This window comes from Juglans microcarpa x Juglans regia, chromosome 6S, assembly GCF_004785595.1.
Source record: "Juglans microcarpa x Juglans regia isolate MS1-56 chromosome 6S, Jm3101_v1.0, whole genome shotgun sequence".
Taxonomy (NCBI): Eukaryota; Viridiplantae; Streptophyta; class Magnoliopsida; order Fagales; family Juglandaceae; genus Juglans; species Juglans microcarpa x Juglans regia.
Window position 1 is genome coordinate 12,085,903 of NC_054605.1, and position 16,421 is coordinate 12,102,323.

Genomic DNA, 16,421 nt, shown 5'->3' on the forward strand with positions numbered 1-16,421 from the left:
TTCCAAAAAGTTGTTTTACTAAAAAAAATCTGCTACAAGCCTACAAACTTATAAATATAACTATTACAAAAAAAAAAAAAAACCCCAATCACAAAACCCTTTTTTTTTTTTAAGAGCCAGTAGCCACACACATAGCGACCCTGTCCCAAATTTATTAAAAAGAAAACCTCACTTATGGCAAAGGAAAACCGTGGAATCATCATTACTTAGGGGCTTACAGAATCAAACACTATAAAACTAAAACCCAAAACCAAGTGTCAAAAAAAAAAGAAAAACCAAGGCCTGAACCAAGTATAAACCAAGTTCTAAAACTGAAAAGACTAAATCCTCTACAAGGACCATGTGAACGTAATTGACGCCGTGTTGAAATTGACGCCAAAACAGACCTCTACCTCCTTCTGATGTAAGGTAATCCACACTTATCCAAGCATAATATCCCTTTGAGTTCCCTTGGGATGTGATTCGATGTATACTCTTGTGTCCTTCCCGCGCTACCATCGTTTGCAAGCCAATCCGCAGCTTTGTTTCCTTCTCTAAAAACATGTTTAAACCGTATATTAAGACCTCGGGTGAGCACTATTATTTCCTCCCAAAAATCCTCCAGGTACCAAACCTGACATCTACCTTTCTTCCACCAATTCACAATTAACGATGAATCTAAGTCAACAACAATATTCACCAAATCCCTTGCCTTGCAACTACATAGACCAAAAAGGACCCCCAGCAACTCCGCTTTGTTGTTTGAACCCACTCCAATATATTCAGAGAAGGCAACAACCAGATTTCCATCATGGTCTCTAATTAGTCCCCCAGCACCCGACTCCCCTGGGTTTCTCAAGCTACTACCATCCGTATTTAATTTGAACCAACCAAACTCCGGCTTTTCCCAAGAAACTGTAATAATTCTTTTTGAAAGAGCTAAAGCCGGCAAGTTTAAGTCTTCTAAAATTACTTGGTCTCGACGATGCAGGTTTCCTGCTTCCCTGAGCCTCAGACCAACCCAGTGGAGCCAGTATTTGACCTTCCTCCACAAACCATTAAAGCCCTCCTTGTTTCCCTCCATGCGTGCCGAACACCTCCACATCCATAGATTCCATATTAGAATACATGGAGCCAACCCAATCAAACTACCAACCTTTGAAGACTTTCTTGTTCTTCTGAACCAAGCTTCAACAGTTGCCAACCAGGATCTATTAGCCACATAGGGAACCCCCAAGAAACTGGAGCACGTTTGCCAAAGTCTAGCCGCAACCTTACCCTTGTATAGAACATGATTAATGTCTTCACCACCTCCCTGTGGACAACATTCACATTTAGAGACTAAATGAATTCCACAGCGCCTAATCCTTTCACCACACTCAGGCTATTATTCATTGCCTTCCATAGGAGAATGGAAAATTTTTTTGGCAAAGCAGAGTGCCAAATCCAGTCCATCCATTGATGCTTTGGGGTCGATATGCGAATCCAGTCCCAAGCGCTTGTTGTTGAGAAACTTCCATCCTTGCTACCAAGCCATATTAACGTGTCCATTCATGGTTTAATACCACCAACCCGATCACAAAATCCTAATATCACAAAACTGAAAACCCTACATTCTAATCAATTTCACAAAACCCTAATATCACAAATACAATAATAAACACAATTACAAAAAATCCTAAATTTTGGATTCAAAAATCCTAATATCACAAAACTGAAAATCCAATCGGCAATCACAGTCACAGATTCACAAAAATCCCATTATCACAAAAACCCTAATATCACAAAACCCAATCACAAAAATCCTATATCACAAACACAATAATAAACACAATTACAAAAAATCCTAAATTTTGAATTCAAAAACCCTAATATCATAAAACTGAAAATCCAATCAGCAATCACAGTCACAGATTCACAAAAATCCCAATATCACAAAACCCAATCACAAAAATCATAATATCACAAAACCCAATCACAAAAATCCTAGAATGTAATTTCAAAAAAAAAAAAAAACCTTACCGTGGTGGCAGATCGGCAGAGAGACAAGGGCCGGGAGAGTTGAGAGAAGAGAGATTGAGAGACGACAGACGAGAGAGTGAGACACGGGAGAGTTGAGTTGTGAAAGGCAGGAGAGTTGAGAGACGAGAGAGTGAGAGGCGGGAGAGTTGAGACTGAGAGCAAGAAACGAAAGCGTGAGCGATGAGGGACTTCTCACTGAGCCGAGGCGGAGGCGGAGTCACAGACGAGTCACGAGAGAGTGAGCCACTGAGCGCACGACGACACGAGAGCGGAGAGAATGAGAGGCGAGAGCAGAGTGCGGTGGCAGTGTGTAGTCCCAAATCTAAGAAGTGAGAGACGAGAGGCGGAAAGATGAAACTTGAAAGAGACACGATTTATGGTTTAGTTTTGGCCGAAAACGACGTCGTTTGGCCTTTACTTATTTAATTAATATTTGATTATTTTCAATGTGTTTTTTTTTTTAAATGATAATTAAAATTTATATATATTTGTAATACATTTAATAGATTATAGTGATTATAGTGATTTAATACAACTATATATATATTTGTAATACATTTAATATTCTATAGTCAAATATATTATATATTAGACTATATAATATATATATTTGTAATACATTTAATATACCATAGTCTAATAGTATTAATATTAGCCTATTAGTATAGTTATATATTAGTATTAGTTATAGTGATTTAGTATAACTATAGTCTATAGTCTATATTAAACTATTAGTATTAGTTAAATAGTTATAGACTTATATATTAGTATAGCTATATAATATATTAGACTATATAATAGTATTAATATTAGCCTACTAGTATAGTTATATATTAGTATTAGTTATGGTGATTTAGTATAACTATAACTATAGTCTATATTAAACTATTAATATTAGTTAAATAGTTATAGACTTATATATTAGTATAACTATATAATATATTAGACTATATAATAGTAATAGTATTAATATTAGCCTATTAGTATAGTTATATATTAGTATTAGTTATAGTGATTTAGTATAACTATATTAGTATAAGTATAACTATAGTCTATGGTCTATATTAAACTATTAGTATTAGTTAAATAGTTATAAACTTATATATTAGTATAGTTATATAATATATTAGACTATATAAAAGTATTGATATTAGCCTATTAGTATAGTTATATATTAGTATTAGTTATAGTGATTTAGTATAACTATATTAGTATAAGTATAACTATAGTCTATATTCTATATTAAACTATTAGTATTAGACTATTAGTTAAATAGTTATAGACTTGTATATTAGTATAGCTATATAATATATTAGACTATATAATAGTATTAATATTAGCCTATTAGTATTAGTTATAAACTATATATTAGTATTAGTTATAAACTTTTAGTGATTTAGTATAGCTATATTAGTATAAGTATAACTATAGTCTATATTAGACTATTAGTATTAATTAAATAGTTATAGACTTATATATTAGTATAGCTAAATAATATATTAGACTATATAATAGTATTAATATTAGACTATTAGTATAGTTATATATTAGTATTAGTTATAAACTATATATTAGTATTAGTTATAAACTTTTAGTGATTTAGTATAGCTATATTAGCATAAGTATAACTATAGTCTATATTAGACTATTAGTATTAGTTAAATAGTTATAGACTTATATATTAGTATAGCTAAATAATATATTAGACTATATAATAGTATTAATATGACTATTGGTATAGTTATAAGTTATATATTAGTATTAGTTATAAACTATATATTTAATATTGAAAAACGCTACTTGTACCCAGGAAGGGTACCCCCTGCATACCCTTGATTCCACGTGAGATTATTAAAATGGTATGCTTTCGGTTTTGAAACTCGAATACCCTTTCGTCTTTTGGCCTCCCTGAAACTCAAATACCTATTTCATTTCATTTTGATTCTGCAGTTCTTAAACTCGAACTGCATCACTCGTTTTCACCTCACACTCAAATACCCATTTCATTTCCTTTTGATTCTGCAGTTCTTAAACTCGAACTGCACCACTCGTTTTCACCTCACACTCAAATACCCATTTCATTTCCTTTTGATTCTGCAGTTCTTAAACTCAAACTGCACCACTTGTTTTCACCTCACCAGTATAACATTTGCATCCTTTTACTTAGCTCTCTGCAGATTATTATGACCATAAACTCTCTGTAGATCACTCCAATCTCCCACAATATTATATGCATCCTTTTACTTAGCTCAAAAGCACTAGCTTGTACGGGCAAAACCTCACAAATAAAAGTGGCTCTCGCTTTTACTTTACTACCTAAAAAAATTGTTTGTCCCCTCTCACTTTAATTTAGTAGAAGGATTTTTGCTTACAAATTATATTCCCTTTAAAACCCACGGCCAAAAAGGAGAAAAAGGAATTTATGTAAAGAAATGCAGTGGCGAAAATAGCATAAAATAGAACATACAATCAAAATTTAGTCTACCCATTGTTCAAATAATCAAAGATATAGAAAAATAGAAGCAAAAACAGCATCAAACAGAGGCAAATAGAAGAAAAATTGCATCAAATAGAGGCACATTGTTGCAAAAACTGCATCAAACAGAAGCATAAACCCAAGTCCACCCACGACGGCACGACGACACTTTCTCTAACACAAAAATCAACCACCGACGCAGATGAGGGTTCGACGGCGCAGCGACGAAGCTTCTTCTAGGATGGGTTCGACATGACGATGGGGATGGGTTCGACCAGACGATGTGGATGGATGAAAAATACGAATTTGGCGCTGAGAGCATTTTGATTTGTTTGTCCGAAATCGAGTTTTTTGTTTGTGTTTTTTTTTTTTTTAATAATATCGGCTTGATGCCACGTTAGCCACCAATTACGCAAACGGTACCTCGGGCGTGTACCTGTAGCAGTACTGTTTAATATTAGTATTAGTTATAAACTTTTAGTAAAAACTTGTAGTATTAATTATAAGTATAACTATAGTCATTAGTCTATATTAGACTATTAGTATTAGTTATAAACTTATATATTAGTATTAACATTTTATTTAATAATTTATAAATTATAATAAAAAATTATTTCATATATGAATATATATAATTATATATATTATATATAAAAATTTCATATAAAACTTTATAATTATACATAATATATAAAACTTATATATATTAATATATATATATAATATTTTGTATAAAACTTATATATACAATAATATAAATATTATTTTTTATTAACCAGTCAGGTCCGGTCCGGAAAATTCTAAAACCGGAACCGGACTGGTCCTGGCTAGTTTTCACATTCTAAGAACCTGTCCGGTCCTGGACCGGTTTTCTGATTTGAATTTATACCCCTATTAAAGACAGATAAGTTGGGACTTCCTTATGTAAGATTTGGCTAAATTGTTTCTTTGTTTAAAAAAAAAAAGGTTTGTTAGAATTTTATTTTTGCTGGTTTTATTTTGATTTTATTGGCTTGTTTTGACACTTAGTTTTGGGTTAGTTTATATCGTTTTATTTTGTAAACTCTCAAGTGTAATGGTGTTTCCACAGTATTCATCTGCCATAAGTGAGGATTTTATTAATAAACTTGAGACGAGGCTACTATGTGTGTGGCTACCAGCTCTTCTTAAAAATTAAAAAAAAAAAAAACCAAATAGATTTCACAAAAGTAAATCTATAAACTGACATGGTTTCATATAATACATTAAAATAAAAGTAATTTTACAATCTAACATACCACATCAAGTCATGTCGTTAGTTTATGGGTTTACTTTTATGAGATTTCTTTATTCGTAAAATTTTTTTTTTTTATATTTTAATGATGTTCAAAAAAAAATTATGAAAAATGATTTGTGCTCTTAAACAAACCGTTAGTTTTGGGTCACCACAATGTGGCTCTATGATGAGCCACAACCCCCACTAGTTGACCCAAATTAACTCATGGCTATGCAAGGGCCACCACAAAGGTGGCTCAAGCAATCATTATGGCTCGATGTGGGCAGCTTAGGCCTAGTTTGTTTAGTGAAACTATCTCATCTCATCTAATCATTATAATTTTTTTAAATTTTCAAACAAAATACAATAAACAATTCAAATTTTTCAAATCTCAAAACAAAATTAATACTAAAAAATTTATAATCTAACAATATTTAACTTTCATCTCTCATCTCATTTTATCTCAACTCACTATCCAAACCATGCCTAAATCTCTTTACCTTTAAAATGAGACCACCATTTATCTCTTTTATTTATGTATATATTAATTATTTTATTTCAGTAACATTTAAACGTTTTACATGTATCATTTGATGTGGCAAGCCACGTCAACTTGTCTTATGATTTACTGATAGAATTATGACAAATGGATCAAGTTTGATTAGTCTAACAATCATAAAAAAAATGCAATTGAAAACATAAAGAACAATTTAGTTTTAAGGCAAAAAAACTACAAAGATGAATCTAGTACTTAACCATTTGAAATTTTGAGAAAGCAATCTCATAGAAATGGGCAGAACTCAGTGCACGTCCTTAGGCCTACATGAAAAGTAAATGGGCCTCAAAATGTTCAGATCGAGGAAAAAATAAGAAAAAGAGAAAATAAAAACAGGGTATGGTTGGAATTTGGATCACTGTGTACTCGTGGTGTCATTGGTGTTGAAGATGGAGAGAATTTGATGACTGATTTTTCTAGGTGGAAGTTCTGATTATCCTCCAATTATTGCACTCACTTTTTTTTTTTTTTTTAATCGGGGAAGGGGTTTCAAACTTCTCACCTCCATTTTGGAGGCTAGAATTATGTCAATCAAACTACAGATCTTTAAACAAAAAATAGACGAAAATAAGCGACAGAACCACAATATTAAGAGTCGAATCTTAATCGAGGATGCATATTACAACTTCTTGGTAATTGAAAAACACAATGCAACTTTGATAGCTAAGGTAACTATTGTAAGTTATTTGTATCAGTTTAAAAAAATGAGAAATGTAATTCCATAATTTTTATGGGTCTGCAATTCGTTGGGACCAAAGCTAGCTTTAAATTCAAGATATAAGCAGGCGTGAGGTTTCCCGATCCAGAAAACTTTTCATCACCTTCTGTGGGGATGGATGCCTTGGCTGCAAACCTGCAACATGAACACACCAATCTGGTCAAAATTTCACATTCAATTCGAATATGGTATTGAAGAAATGTGGGTGGTTCTCCCTCAGTCTGCCACACAGACAACAAGATCTTCAATGGAAATGCACTTAAGAGCGTGACAAAAAAGAAATCATGGTTCTATGATAAAAAAATAAAAAAATAAAAAAAAAAGAGTCCTTTAATGCACTCAGCCCCACAATGTTGTCACCTCTTCAAGATACTCTAGAAGAGCTTTAGTTTGATGAGTTTTTATCATCCTTTTTCAATGTTTGCTGGCAGAAAACGGCACTTGAGGTATGCGTTATTATTAATCATATTATATCAAATGAAGCAATCGTGATGTGAGAGAAAAGAGGCAGCAAAATGTTGGGGTTTATGTAGAGATTGGTTTTAGAGCTGAAAATCGAGAAACAGAGTGTTTGCTTGAAGTTCGCTCGACGTGCGCTCTCAACAGTGGGCTCGAGCGAAGCTCAACCCGTGAGTTCGCTCAACTCCAGCTCGACACCCCGCTCGAGTCAATGTTGATTTGATTATTCACTCAAGGCGCGCCCAACACACCACTTGAGCGAAGAACGCAGATTTTTCTATTTAGTGTTTCCAACGTCGTTTGCTATATATTTGTCATATTTGACTTATGTTGGATGACTTTCAGTATATTTTGAAATAGAACAATTGTCTAGTGAGTGCATATTGTGTGAGAGAACAAAAAGTCCTAAAGAGTGAATTGAGACTGAGTGATTGTAATCTCCTCTAATTAATAAGATTTCTGCAGCTATGTGGACTTAGGCAATTTGCCGAACCACGTATATTGTGCATCGTGTACTTGATTGTGATTACTTTTACTTTATTTATCATCGTTGGTGTGTGTGTTTTACACAACATTACACAACATAAAACCATTTGCACGAATCGTAACAAGTAATAAAGTGAATGAGTATTGTCTCGCGTGAATTGAAAAATTACTAATAAGTACCAAAATTTAATAAATTATGATATGTTTGATAATTCGAATAGGAATGAATTGTTGAACTAGAAAATTTAAAATAAGCAAATTTAAATAAGCAAATTGAAATCAAGAAAACAAGATTCTAGGGTTTCCTATTCACCATAATTAATCCTATGCGAATTTCCTAATTGAATTAATTATAATTATTTTGTATTATTGATAATCAAGTCTCTCTAATTTATTCAATAATCTTTCTCAAGTATTACCAAAATATCCCAACAAGCAATTTTCTACATCTCTGTGAAAATTCTAAATATGTCAAAATTCATTAAGAACAAAAAAACCCTCGTAAAAATTACACAAATCCATAGATATCTCTATCCTACGGATTCCTTATGGCATTACAAACATACGAAACAATTATCACTTCTCAGTCTCAAATTAAATCCCAAATCATGTAAACGATGATCAATTATTCACAAGCATTAAGTCCAGAATGAACTACTCAACAATATGAAACAAATACTAAATTAATTCAATTAAAGTAAGATTCACACTATCATAGTTAGGCTAAATCATAGCCCTAGAAAATAGAACTTAGCTCATAATAAAACTAAATAAAAACATAATCAAAGAGTTTAACATCCAGCAATTAAAAGAGATTCAGAATAAAGAAAAAAAAACTCAAAAATCCATCTCTTCCTTGATGTCAGATTCTCCCCTCCAAAGCTAAGTCATAGACTCTTGATGCTCTTTTTTTCATTGAAGCCATCCTCACAAGGAAAGAAAATCAATCCTCAATCCGCGCTATCAATTCTGCAGATTTTCAAACTTAGATTGTGGGCCATGTTTTTCAAGCGAAATTACAACAAGTCTATTTTTCAGGAACAATTGTAGCCCGTTAAGTTAACTTTCCAACTCCTTTTGAATCAGCTCAGTCTGATCTCTAACGCGAGAGATATGATGAGAATATTCAAGACTGTGCAGAGACACTTTCAATTCGAGATTACGTTAAACTCCCTTTGTTTCATTTCTTGAATGTACCATAATGCCCTTCTTTTAAACTAAATCTTCTCATTCCTTCAAATACAAGCAAATAAAAATAAATAAATCAAAAGAAATAAAGGAAAACTAACAATTTTAATAAGTAAAAGAGTAATAAAAATCATGTAAAAATTACACTTATCAAGAGCGTGACAAAAAAGAAATAATGGTTCTATGATAAAATAAAAAATAAAATAAAATAATAATAATAATTAAAAAAAAAAAAGTCCTTTATTACACCGAGACCCACAATGTTGTCACCTCTTCAAGATACTCTAGAAAAGCTTTAGGTTGATGACTTTTTATCATCCTTTTTCAGTGTTTGCTGGTTGAAAACGGCCCTTGAGGTATCCGTTATTATTAATCATATATCAAATGAAGCAATCGTGCTGTGAGAAAAAAGCGGCAGCAAAACCACTTACCCGTTGTCATCTCTAGAGTTGCTAGTATAGTTGTTAGAGCAAACATCAGGATCACAAGAAGAGAAACAAGTTTCAAAAGACAATGTCCCACGGAAAGACAATGCACTTGTTTCCTTTTTCTATACCCGGAGGGATCATCCGAGAAGAGTTTGCGGAATGCAAATTCTTTTGAAGCCTTAGTATTCTCGAGAAACAGCTTGGCCCATCCTCTGGTTTGTGAACAGACAAATCCTGACCTCCACCCTCTGCTGTCAAAGGTTCAACTCCTAACATATGCATCTTTGGCATATCATTCTCGGATGATCTGAGTGATGAGGCCATTCCTATGCTCAACACATTTCCTTCACTATTTCTCAGTGTCCTTACAACCTCAGCTCTGTGATCGGAGTAATGTGGCATTTGGCAAGCCCCACTTGAGGTAGAAGTTAAATTTGGTCTATCTTTTATAATAGCCTTCTTGGACGTGTATTCAGAAAGGTCTGAATCACTTCCATGGTCAATGGATGAGTGTGGCTTCCACTGCATTCTACGAGAACAACAAAACAAAAAGAAAGATGGCTTGCTCACTTTCGGGCACTTTGGATCAGAAACACAATGTGCAAGGTTGATCCTGATCTCTACATTACAACCAAGAATAGACTGGAGTGAACTAGCAATCTGTTTCCATGACTTTTCAGCCTTAGATGCATGGTCAGGATGTTGGAATTCCAATTCAGCTACTGCAAGACCTGAAATTTGATCATCCACTCAGCCATCACTCAAAAGGTACAGCAAGACCCACAACAAGTATCCAGAAGCATATAACTATGGTTGTAACAACAGAACAATTTGCATGTACATTAATAGTTCACCCTCATTTCCATGCACAAGAGGTGAGATGACAAAACAAAAAAAGGTTGAAAACATCCACGTAACTGAAGCCAATTATCAAAGATAAGGCGTCACTAAATTGGGCTCTGTATTAACACTCTAGATGACTACACCCCATCCACCTAACTCTTACACCAAAACTTTCATGTCTACATAACAAATTGCTTGATCATATTCCTCTTACGATTTTTCTATTAAGTAAAGACACAAACTGTGAGTCTTAAAAACATGAAAAAACCCTCCATCCCTTTCTACTGGAGAGAGGCTGTTTGAGCTAGGCTCACCAGCATCCCATTGCTCAGAGTTGAATTACTTCACTCGTCATTCCATCTCTTATCAATATGGCATAACAAAAGCCACCAGCAAGGACATTCTGGTCTCTCTCTTTTTAACTTTATTTCTTACAGCCCTTTGAGAAAGCTAAGGTCACCAATGGTCCCAACTATTATATAGATATAAAATAGTTTTGGATAACAATAAGCGGATTGGTTTACCTTGATTAACGCAAAGAGATGACAGGTTCCCTTGTTTCTTTAGGAAGTTCTTGAGTGACTTGGACTGGCACAAGTCTGTAGTTCTCTTCCATATGGACTCTAACTCTCCTTTACAATCCTCCTGTATTCCCAATTTATGTGGTTTATAGTCGTCAAAAGAACAAGTTACAAGATGTTTTGACCGGTCCCCAGTGGCAGACAAAGTGCAAAAATCACCATCTGCATCCAAACATGAACAAATTTGGAGATGAAAGTTTCACCCCACTAATCCTACCCCTCCTCCTGGAGGAACTGAAGTGCACAAAAAAACTCATTTATTAAAAAGAAATAATCATGATGATCCTCACTTTGGTCTTGTGCACGTTTCAAACACAAGTTTGAGTCATTTGAACCCAGGGAAGAAGACTCCATAGAGCTTAAACGTAGAAGAGCTACAGTGAGCCATGTTGTTTGATTCTTAGACACCCTAAATTGCTTCTCCGTTTCTGAAAGTATTTTCAATCCATGACTTAGTTTCTGCATGTCCACTTCAGCTATTATGCAACATTGCAGAACTCAGTCAGCATTGTTATAAGCAAATAGTAACAGGTAAAACATAAGAGTGGACTGTGGTAAACAACATGCAGCCACCATGAAGCTAAACAAACAATAAATTAGAACAGTAAATAAAATAGCAGTGAAGGTCAGAATCCAATGAAAAGTGTGAGCATGTGTTTGTATTCACAAACACACCCATACACACATATACCAACGATATAGAAGAAATTTGTCACTATTGATTTAATCATCTGCAAAGATACCATGATGCACCGCCACTGCAGCTGTGCAGTGCAATTACTATTAAACAAGAGGGCATTTCGAAAGGTTATGGGACAAAATATTAAGGGAAGATGCGGTTTCAAGTTATCTAAATAGATCGATGGTTGTCAAAGGACTTTGAGGTAGAAACTGTATGTCTCTTTAACAATAAGTGGTTGAAATTATAAAATTTCACAAGAGAGAGAGCTTTTCTTTTTCCTTCTTTTTTTTTTTTTTTTTTTTTGGGGGGGGGGGGGGGGGGGGGGGGGGGGTGTTCACTGCCATGCATGTCTGTAATAGGAAATTATTAGCAGAATGAAGATAATTTAAAAAAAAAAAAATTACATAATTGCAATTGGTTTTAATAACAATGCCAACCATCCAAAAAAATGAACCGCATTTCTCTAGACATGTTCACAAAACCATATAGATCCTTAAATTGATGTCAAAATAGAAGTGTGACGACCTATGAAGGGGAGCGTGAAGCACATTCCAATTTGAAGATGAGAGGGTGAGAGCAGAAAGCAGAGAAATGATAAAATAAAATAAAAATTTTAATAGTATAAGATTGAGAGTTGGAAGTTGTCTTCAAAGGTCACCACATGACTGAGTAATGCTACTCATCATCCCAACTTTCATCATCATTTCATCATCATATGATGTGGCATTAGGTAATTGGAAATTATTTATTACATTTTCCTTGTGAACTTATCATTTAATACCACATCAAGGGATGATGAGAGTTGGGAAGGCCAAACATGGTTCATGTAGCAGCAACTTGTAAACTCTGATAACATTGGTATAGGTGAGAGTACATGGTACTTACAGGTATGATTAGTGGAGAACTTTCTTCTGACTTCAGAGTTACCTTCCTGACATTTACCCGCAAGAATGTCCATAATGAGATTCGCCAGCTGTGTTATAAGTTGCATAGGATCAATCCTTGATCTCATGAGTTCCCTGGCCCTTACTACCATATTTGAAGTGTCAGATGATAAAGCCAAATCCAGCAAATCAAGCAAGTCATCATCAGAAACAATCCCGATCTGCAAACCAAAACCAAAGGGAAATTATGTTACAGTTTTGAATGAGGGGGTGATATAGAATTCCCTCTAACAAACAATAGTCTGGCACTCACAAGCTCATAGGCCAAGGCCATAGTGATCTTTTTACCAAGCAAACTTAGCTGATCAAGAATCATCTCTGCATCCCTAAGTGAACCATTGGATTTAGAGGCAATAAAGTTCAAAGCAGCCTGATCAAAGTCGAGACCCTCTTGGGTGCAAATTTTCTCCAACCTGTTTGCAATATCAAGATCTTTTATCCTTGGAAAGTGATATCTTTGTGACCGTGACACTGCACTTCGAGGCACACTGTCCAGGTCAGGAGTGATCATTACAAAAATGACATGTTGAGAAAGGCTATCTAGGCTATTCAGAACAGCTGCCCATGTTTCCCCCCTTAACAACTGGCATTCATCAATAATGAAAACCTTGAACCGCGAGGAAACCGGAGGGATGGCTGCACTCTTAAAAAGGGATCTAACCCTAGTTATCCGATTAATTCTCACAGAATCCACTTCCTTAACATCCATGCTCCTTCCAGAAAAGAACAGAACACATTCTCGACACAGACCGCATGGCCTATCCTCCTCAATCGATAGGCAATTCAGTGCTGCCGCAAATATCCTTGAAGCAGAGGTCTTGCCTGTGCCACGGGGACCGTGGAAGAGATAAAATGATGTTATCTTGCCTTTAGAGATGGCACCCAACAGAGACCTTGCAACTACATTTTGTCCAACCAATTCACTGAAAGATTTTGGCCTGAATTTCTCACTCAAACACCTAGGAGTTTCTGAATATGGAGTGATTTCATTATTAATATGTTTCAAGATCCTCTTTTTATAAAATGCGGGGCTATCCACATCCCCAGACACTAAGGGATGTTCTTCTGCATCATAAGAAAGATACGACTCTCTAAATTTAGGAGTCCTTAACCAGCAGCAGCTTATACCACAGCCATGATGACTGTCAACTACATCATCATCCTCTTCATTTTCCAATAGTGGTGCACTATGGCCTGAAATAGCATCACTTACAGATGCACATGGACTAGCTTCACAACTCACTCCATCACCCACAACCCCAAATGATTTCACCTGATTTTTATATGGCAACTTTTGTGTTGATATGATGTGATCTGCTTGTTCTGCTCGTGATGATTCCACACTTGGCTCCTTATAGGTATCGAGGTCCTCAAAACGATTGCTGGAGGGTGTGATGCATGTCAGATCCAATCCAGAATCCTCATGATCGTCAAAATACCTTTCACTCAGTGGTTTGTAATTCGATGCACAATAGTCTAATCCATCAACCTGTTTGGTCTTGCTAGGAGGGCCTGTCTTTCCTACCCAACCCGTGTTCTTACCTGAGTTCAACTTGCTTTTTCCCAAACCGCAATTTAGCTCAAAATCATCAACACAATCCTCTCTTAGTCCATAGAAACCTAAATTCTTTGATCTCAAAGCATCACCATCAGAGCCAACTTCTTGTCGATCATTCTTGAATTGCAGAGAAATCCCTTCACTCGAATCAATTTCCCAGTTCCCAGTGTCAACCAAAGCAGAGAATTTGCTCATAGAATTAGTGGACGGATCCCTCAGTGACCTAACTCTCCTCAGTGCTACTAGAGTCCTTGAGATAGGAAGATCCACAGAATGCCGCCGCCCATCCATCACTCCAAAACAAATCAAATCCTCCGATCAAAATGAAGTGTTGCGCACACTGCAAATTGCAAACTGAAATATCAATATCTACAAAGAAGCACCAGAAACAAAAACTCATTAGGAAAAGATCAAAAGGGATAAGCAAAAACAACCAGATCATTCCAATGAGTCGCCAAATCTTACCAGCTTTATACTTCCAGAAACACGGAACCACTAGTACAGAGAAAAAGAACCAAACTGGTTCAAAAACAAGGTCAGATTGCCACATTCATTGCTCAAAACAACGCGTTCACTTCACAAATAAACAAGAAACGAAACAATTCAAAAGGGTACAGAATCTCCCGATTCCTCGCTAAATGCATTCAGTATTAGCATTCGTGGAAAATGAAAGCCAACATTTAAGGAACCCATCAAACTAGAAGACGAATAAGCAATGCAGCACAACTTTCATCGAAGAATAGCATTATAACCTTTTTTTTTTTTTTTTTAAATACACGTTTTTTTTTGCCTCTTGATGAGAAGAGCAAAAGCCTTCTACACAGATGAAATATTCCCACCTTCTCTGCCATTACAGAGTTCCAAGACAGACGTGAGTACAGCTTCTAGAGAGAGTGGGGGAAACAGACAAACTAGAATTCAAATATTCCACAGTAAACATCAACTAGTAATAAAAACAAAGAATACGGAACAACAACGACAAAAAAAAAAAACACACCTACCGAGCTCTTCGAGGTTGAGGAAATATGCAGCAGCAGCGTAGAAGACGGGATACGAAAACCATTGCCCTAAAACAGACGCGTTGGTAGTTGAGCTTCTGGCAAAGTAGTAAATGTCATTAATGCGGAGGGATGTGAGGGGCGCCATTGATTGTGAGGGTCGGGCCGACGCGTACAGAGACAGAGACAGAGACAGCGACACAGAGACAGAGCGACAGCGAGAAAGAGAATTTGATTCGGAAGAATATCTTTGTTCATTCGCTGCAGAGTGGTAGCAGAGAGGTTTCCTTCCCTGGTCTGGTCTCGGTCAGGGAACCTGATGGATGATTCTTTTGGTGTCGAATACGGCGGTTTCAGTTGGTTTTTAGTTGCTTGTCGGATCAATTGTGTAAGCTGCCTCCACGCTCCGTCTGGCGCGTCCTAGACGTTTGGCTCCCCGTTTGTTTACCGAGAAAATGGCGGAAATTACTTCTTTTTTTTTATTTACATTATCTGAAATAAAGTTAATTAGAGCTTCCAGCATTCTCAACTGTTTATTAATTATAGAATAAATGTAAATTATTTGAAAAATTACTTAAAATAGGAATTCATTCAATCATGTAAAAGGAAATTTAAAATACAATTCGTTACAATAATCCTCTACATGTAGAATAAATTATTCATCTATCTAAACACTTTTTATTCATTATTTCTCACTCCTTCATGTTTATTTATTTTCAGTTTTTTTTATGCTATTTTTTTTACTATTTCCTATTATAGTGGCATCCTATATCAATGTTTAGGAACGCATGTGTGTGAAAAAAAACTCTTAATACACTCATTTTGTTTTCATTTTCTGATTTTAGTTATTTTTTATTTAGGTTATTTTTATCAATTAGATTGTGGATAGACACGTTACAATCACATTAACAGGGAATATTATAAAATATTAAAAGATGTAAAGACATTACAAATGTGCTTGATAAAAGAAATAAGTATATTTATATTTTAATATTATCATACTATAAGCTCATTTTTTAATTTAGCTTTTAAATCCCTATTTTATATGTATTGGACATAGTTGTATGGAATTGTATACGAAGAGATATTGTAAATTTATTTATAGTTAAATAAAATATTTAAAATGAATAAAAAATATTCAAAAAATATTATTTAAATAATAAAAAAATAGATAAACTGATATATAGTAGATTGTAAAAGTCATTAGATAAAATAGAATAAGATACAAAAACTATTGTGAATGCTCTT

The 16,421-nt window shown here is 34.7% G+C and overlaps 1 protein-coding gene across 1 annotated transcript; it reads right to left on the minus strand.

Annotated features, from left to right (window-relative positions):
* Positions 1-388: 388 nt before the first annotated feature.
* Positions 389-15,136, minus strand: LOC121236626 (protein STICHEL-like 2). Its single transcript, XM_041133067.1, is given in 9 exon segments — positions 389-1,294; positions 7,042-7,141; positions 9,571-9,675; positions 9,677-10,298; positions 10,935-11,153; positions 11,282-11,467; positions 12,559-12,778; positions 12,871-14,515; positions 14,641-15,136. Coding segments are annotated over 8 exon segments (3,954 nt in total). The 5' UTR covers positions 14,467-14,515; positions 14,641-15,136.
* Positions 15,137-16,421: the final 1,285 nt, after the last annotated feature.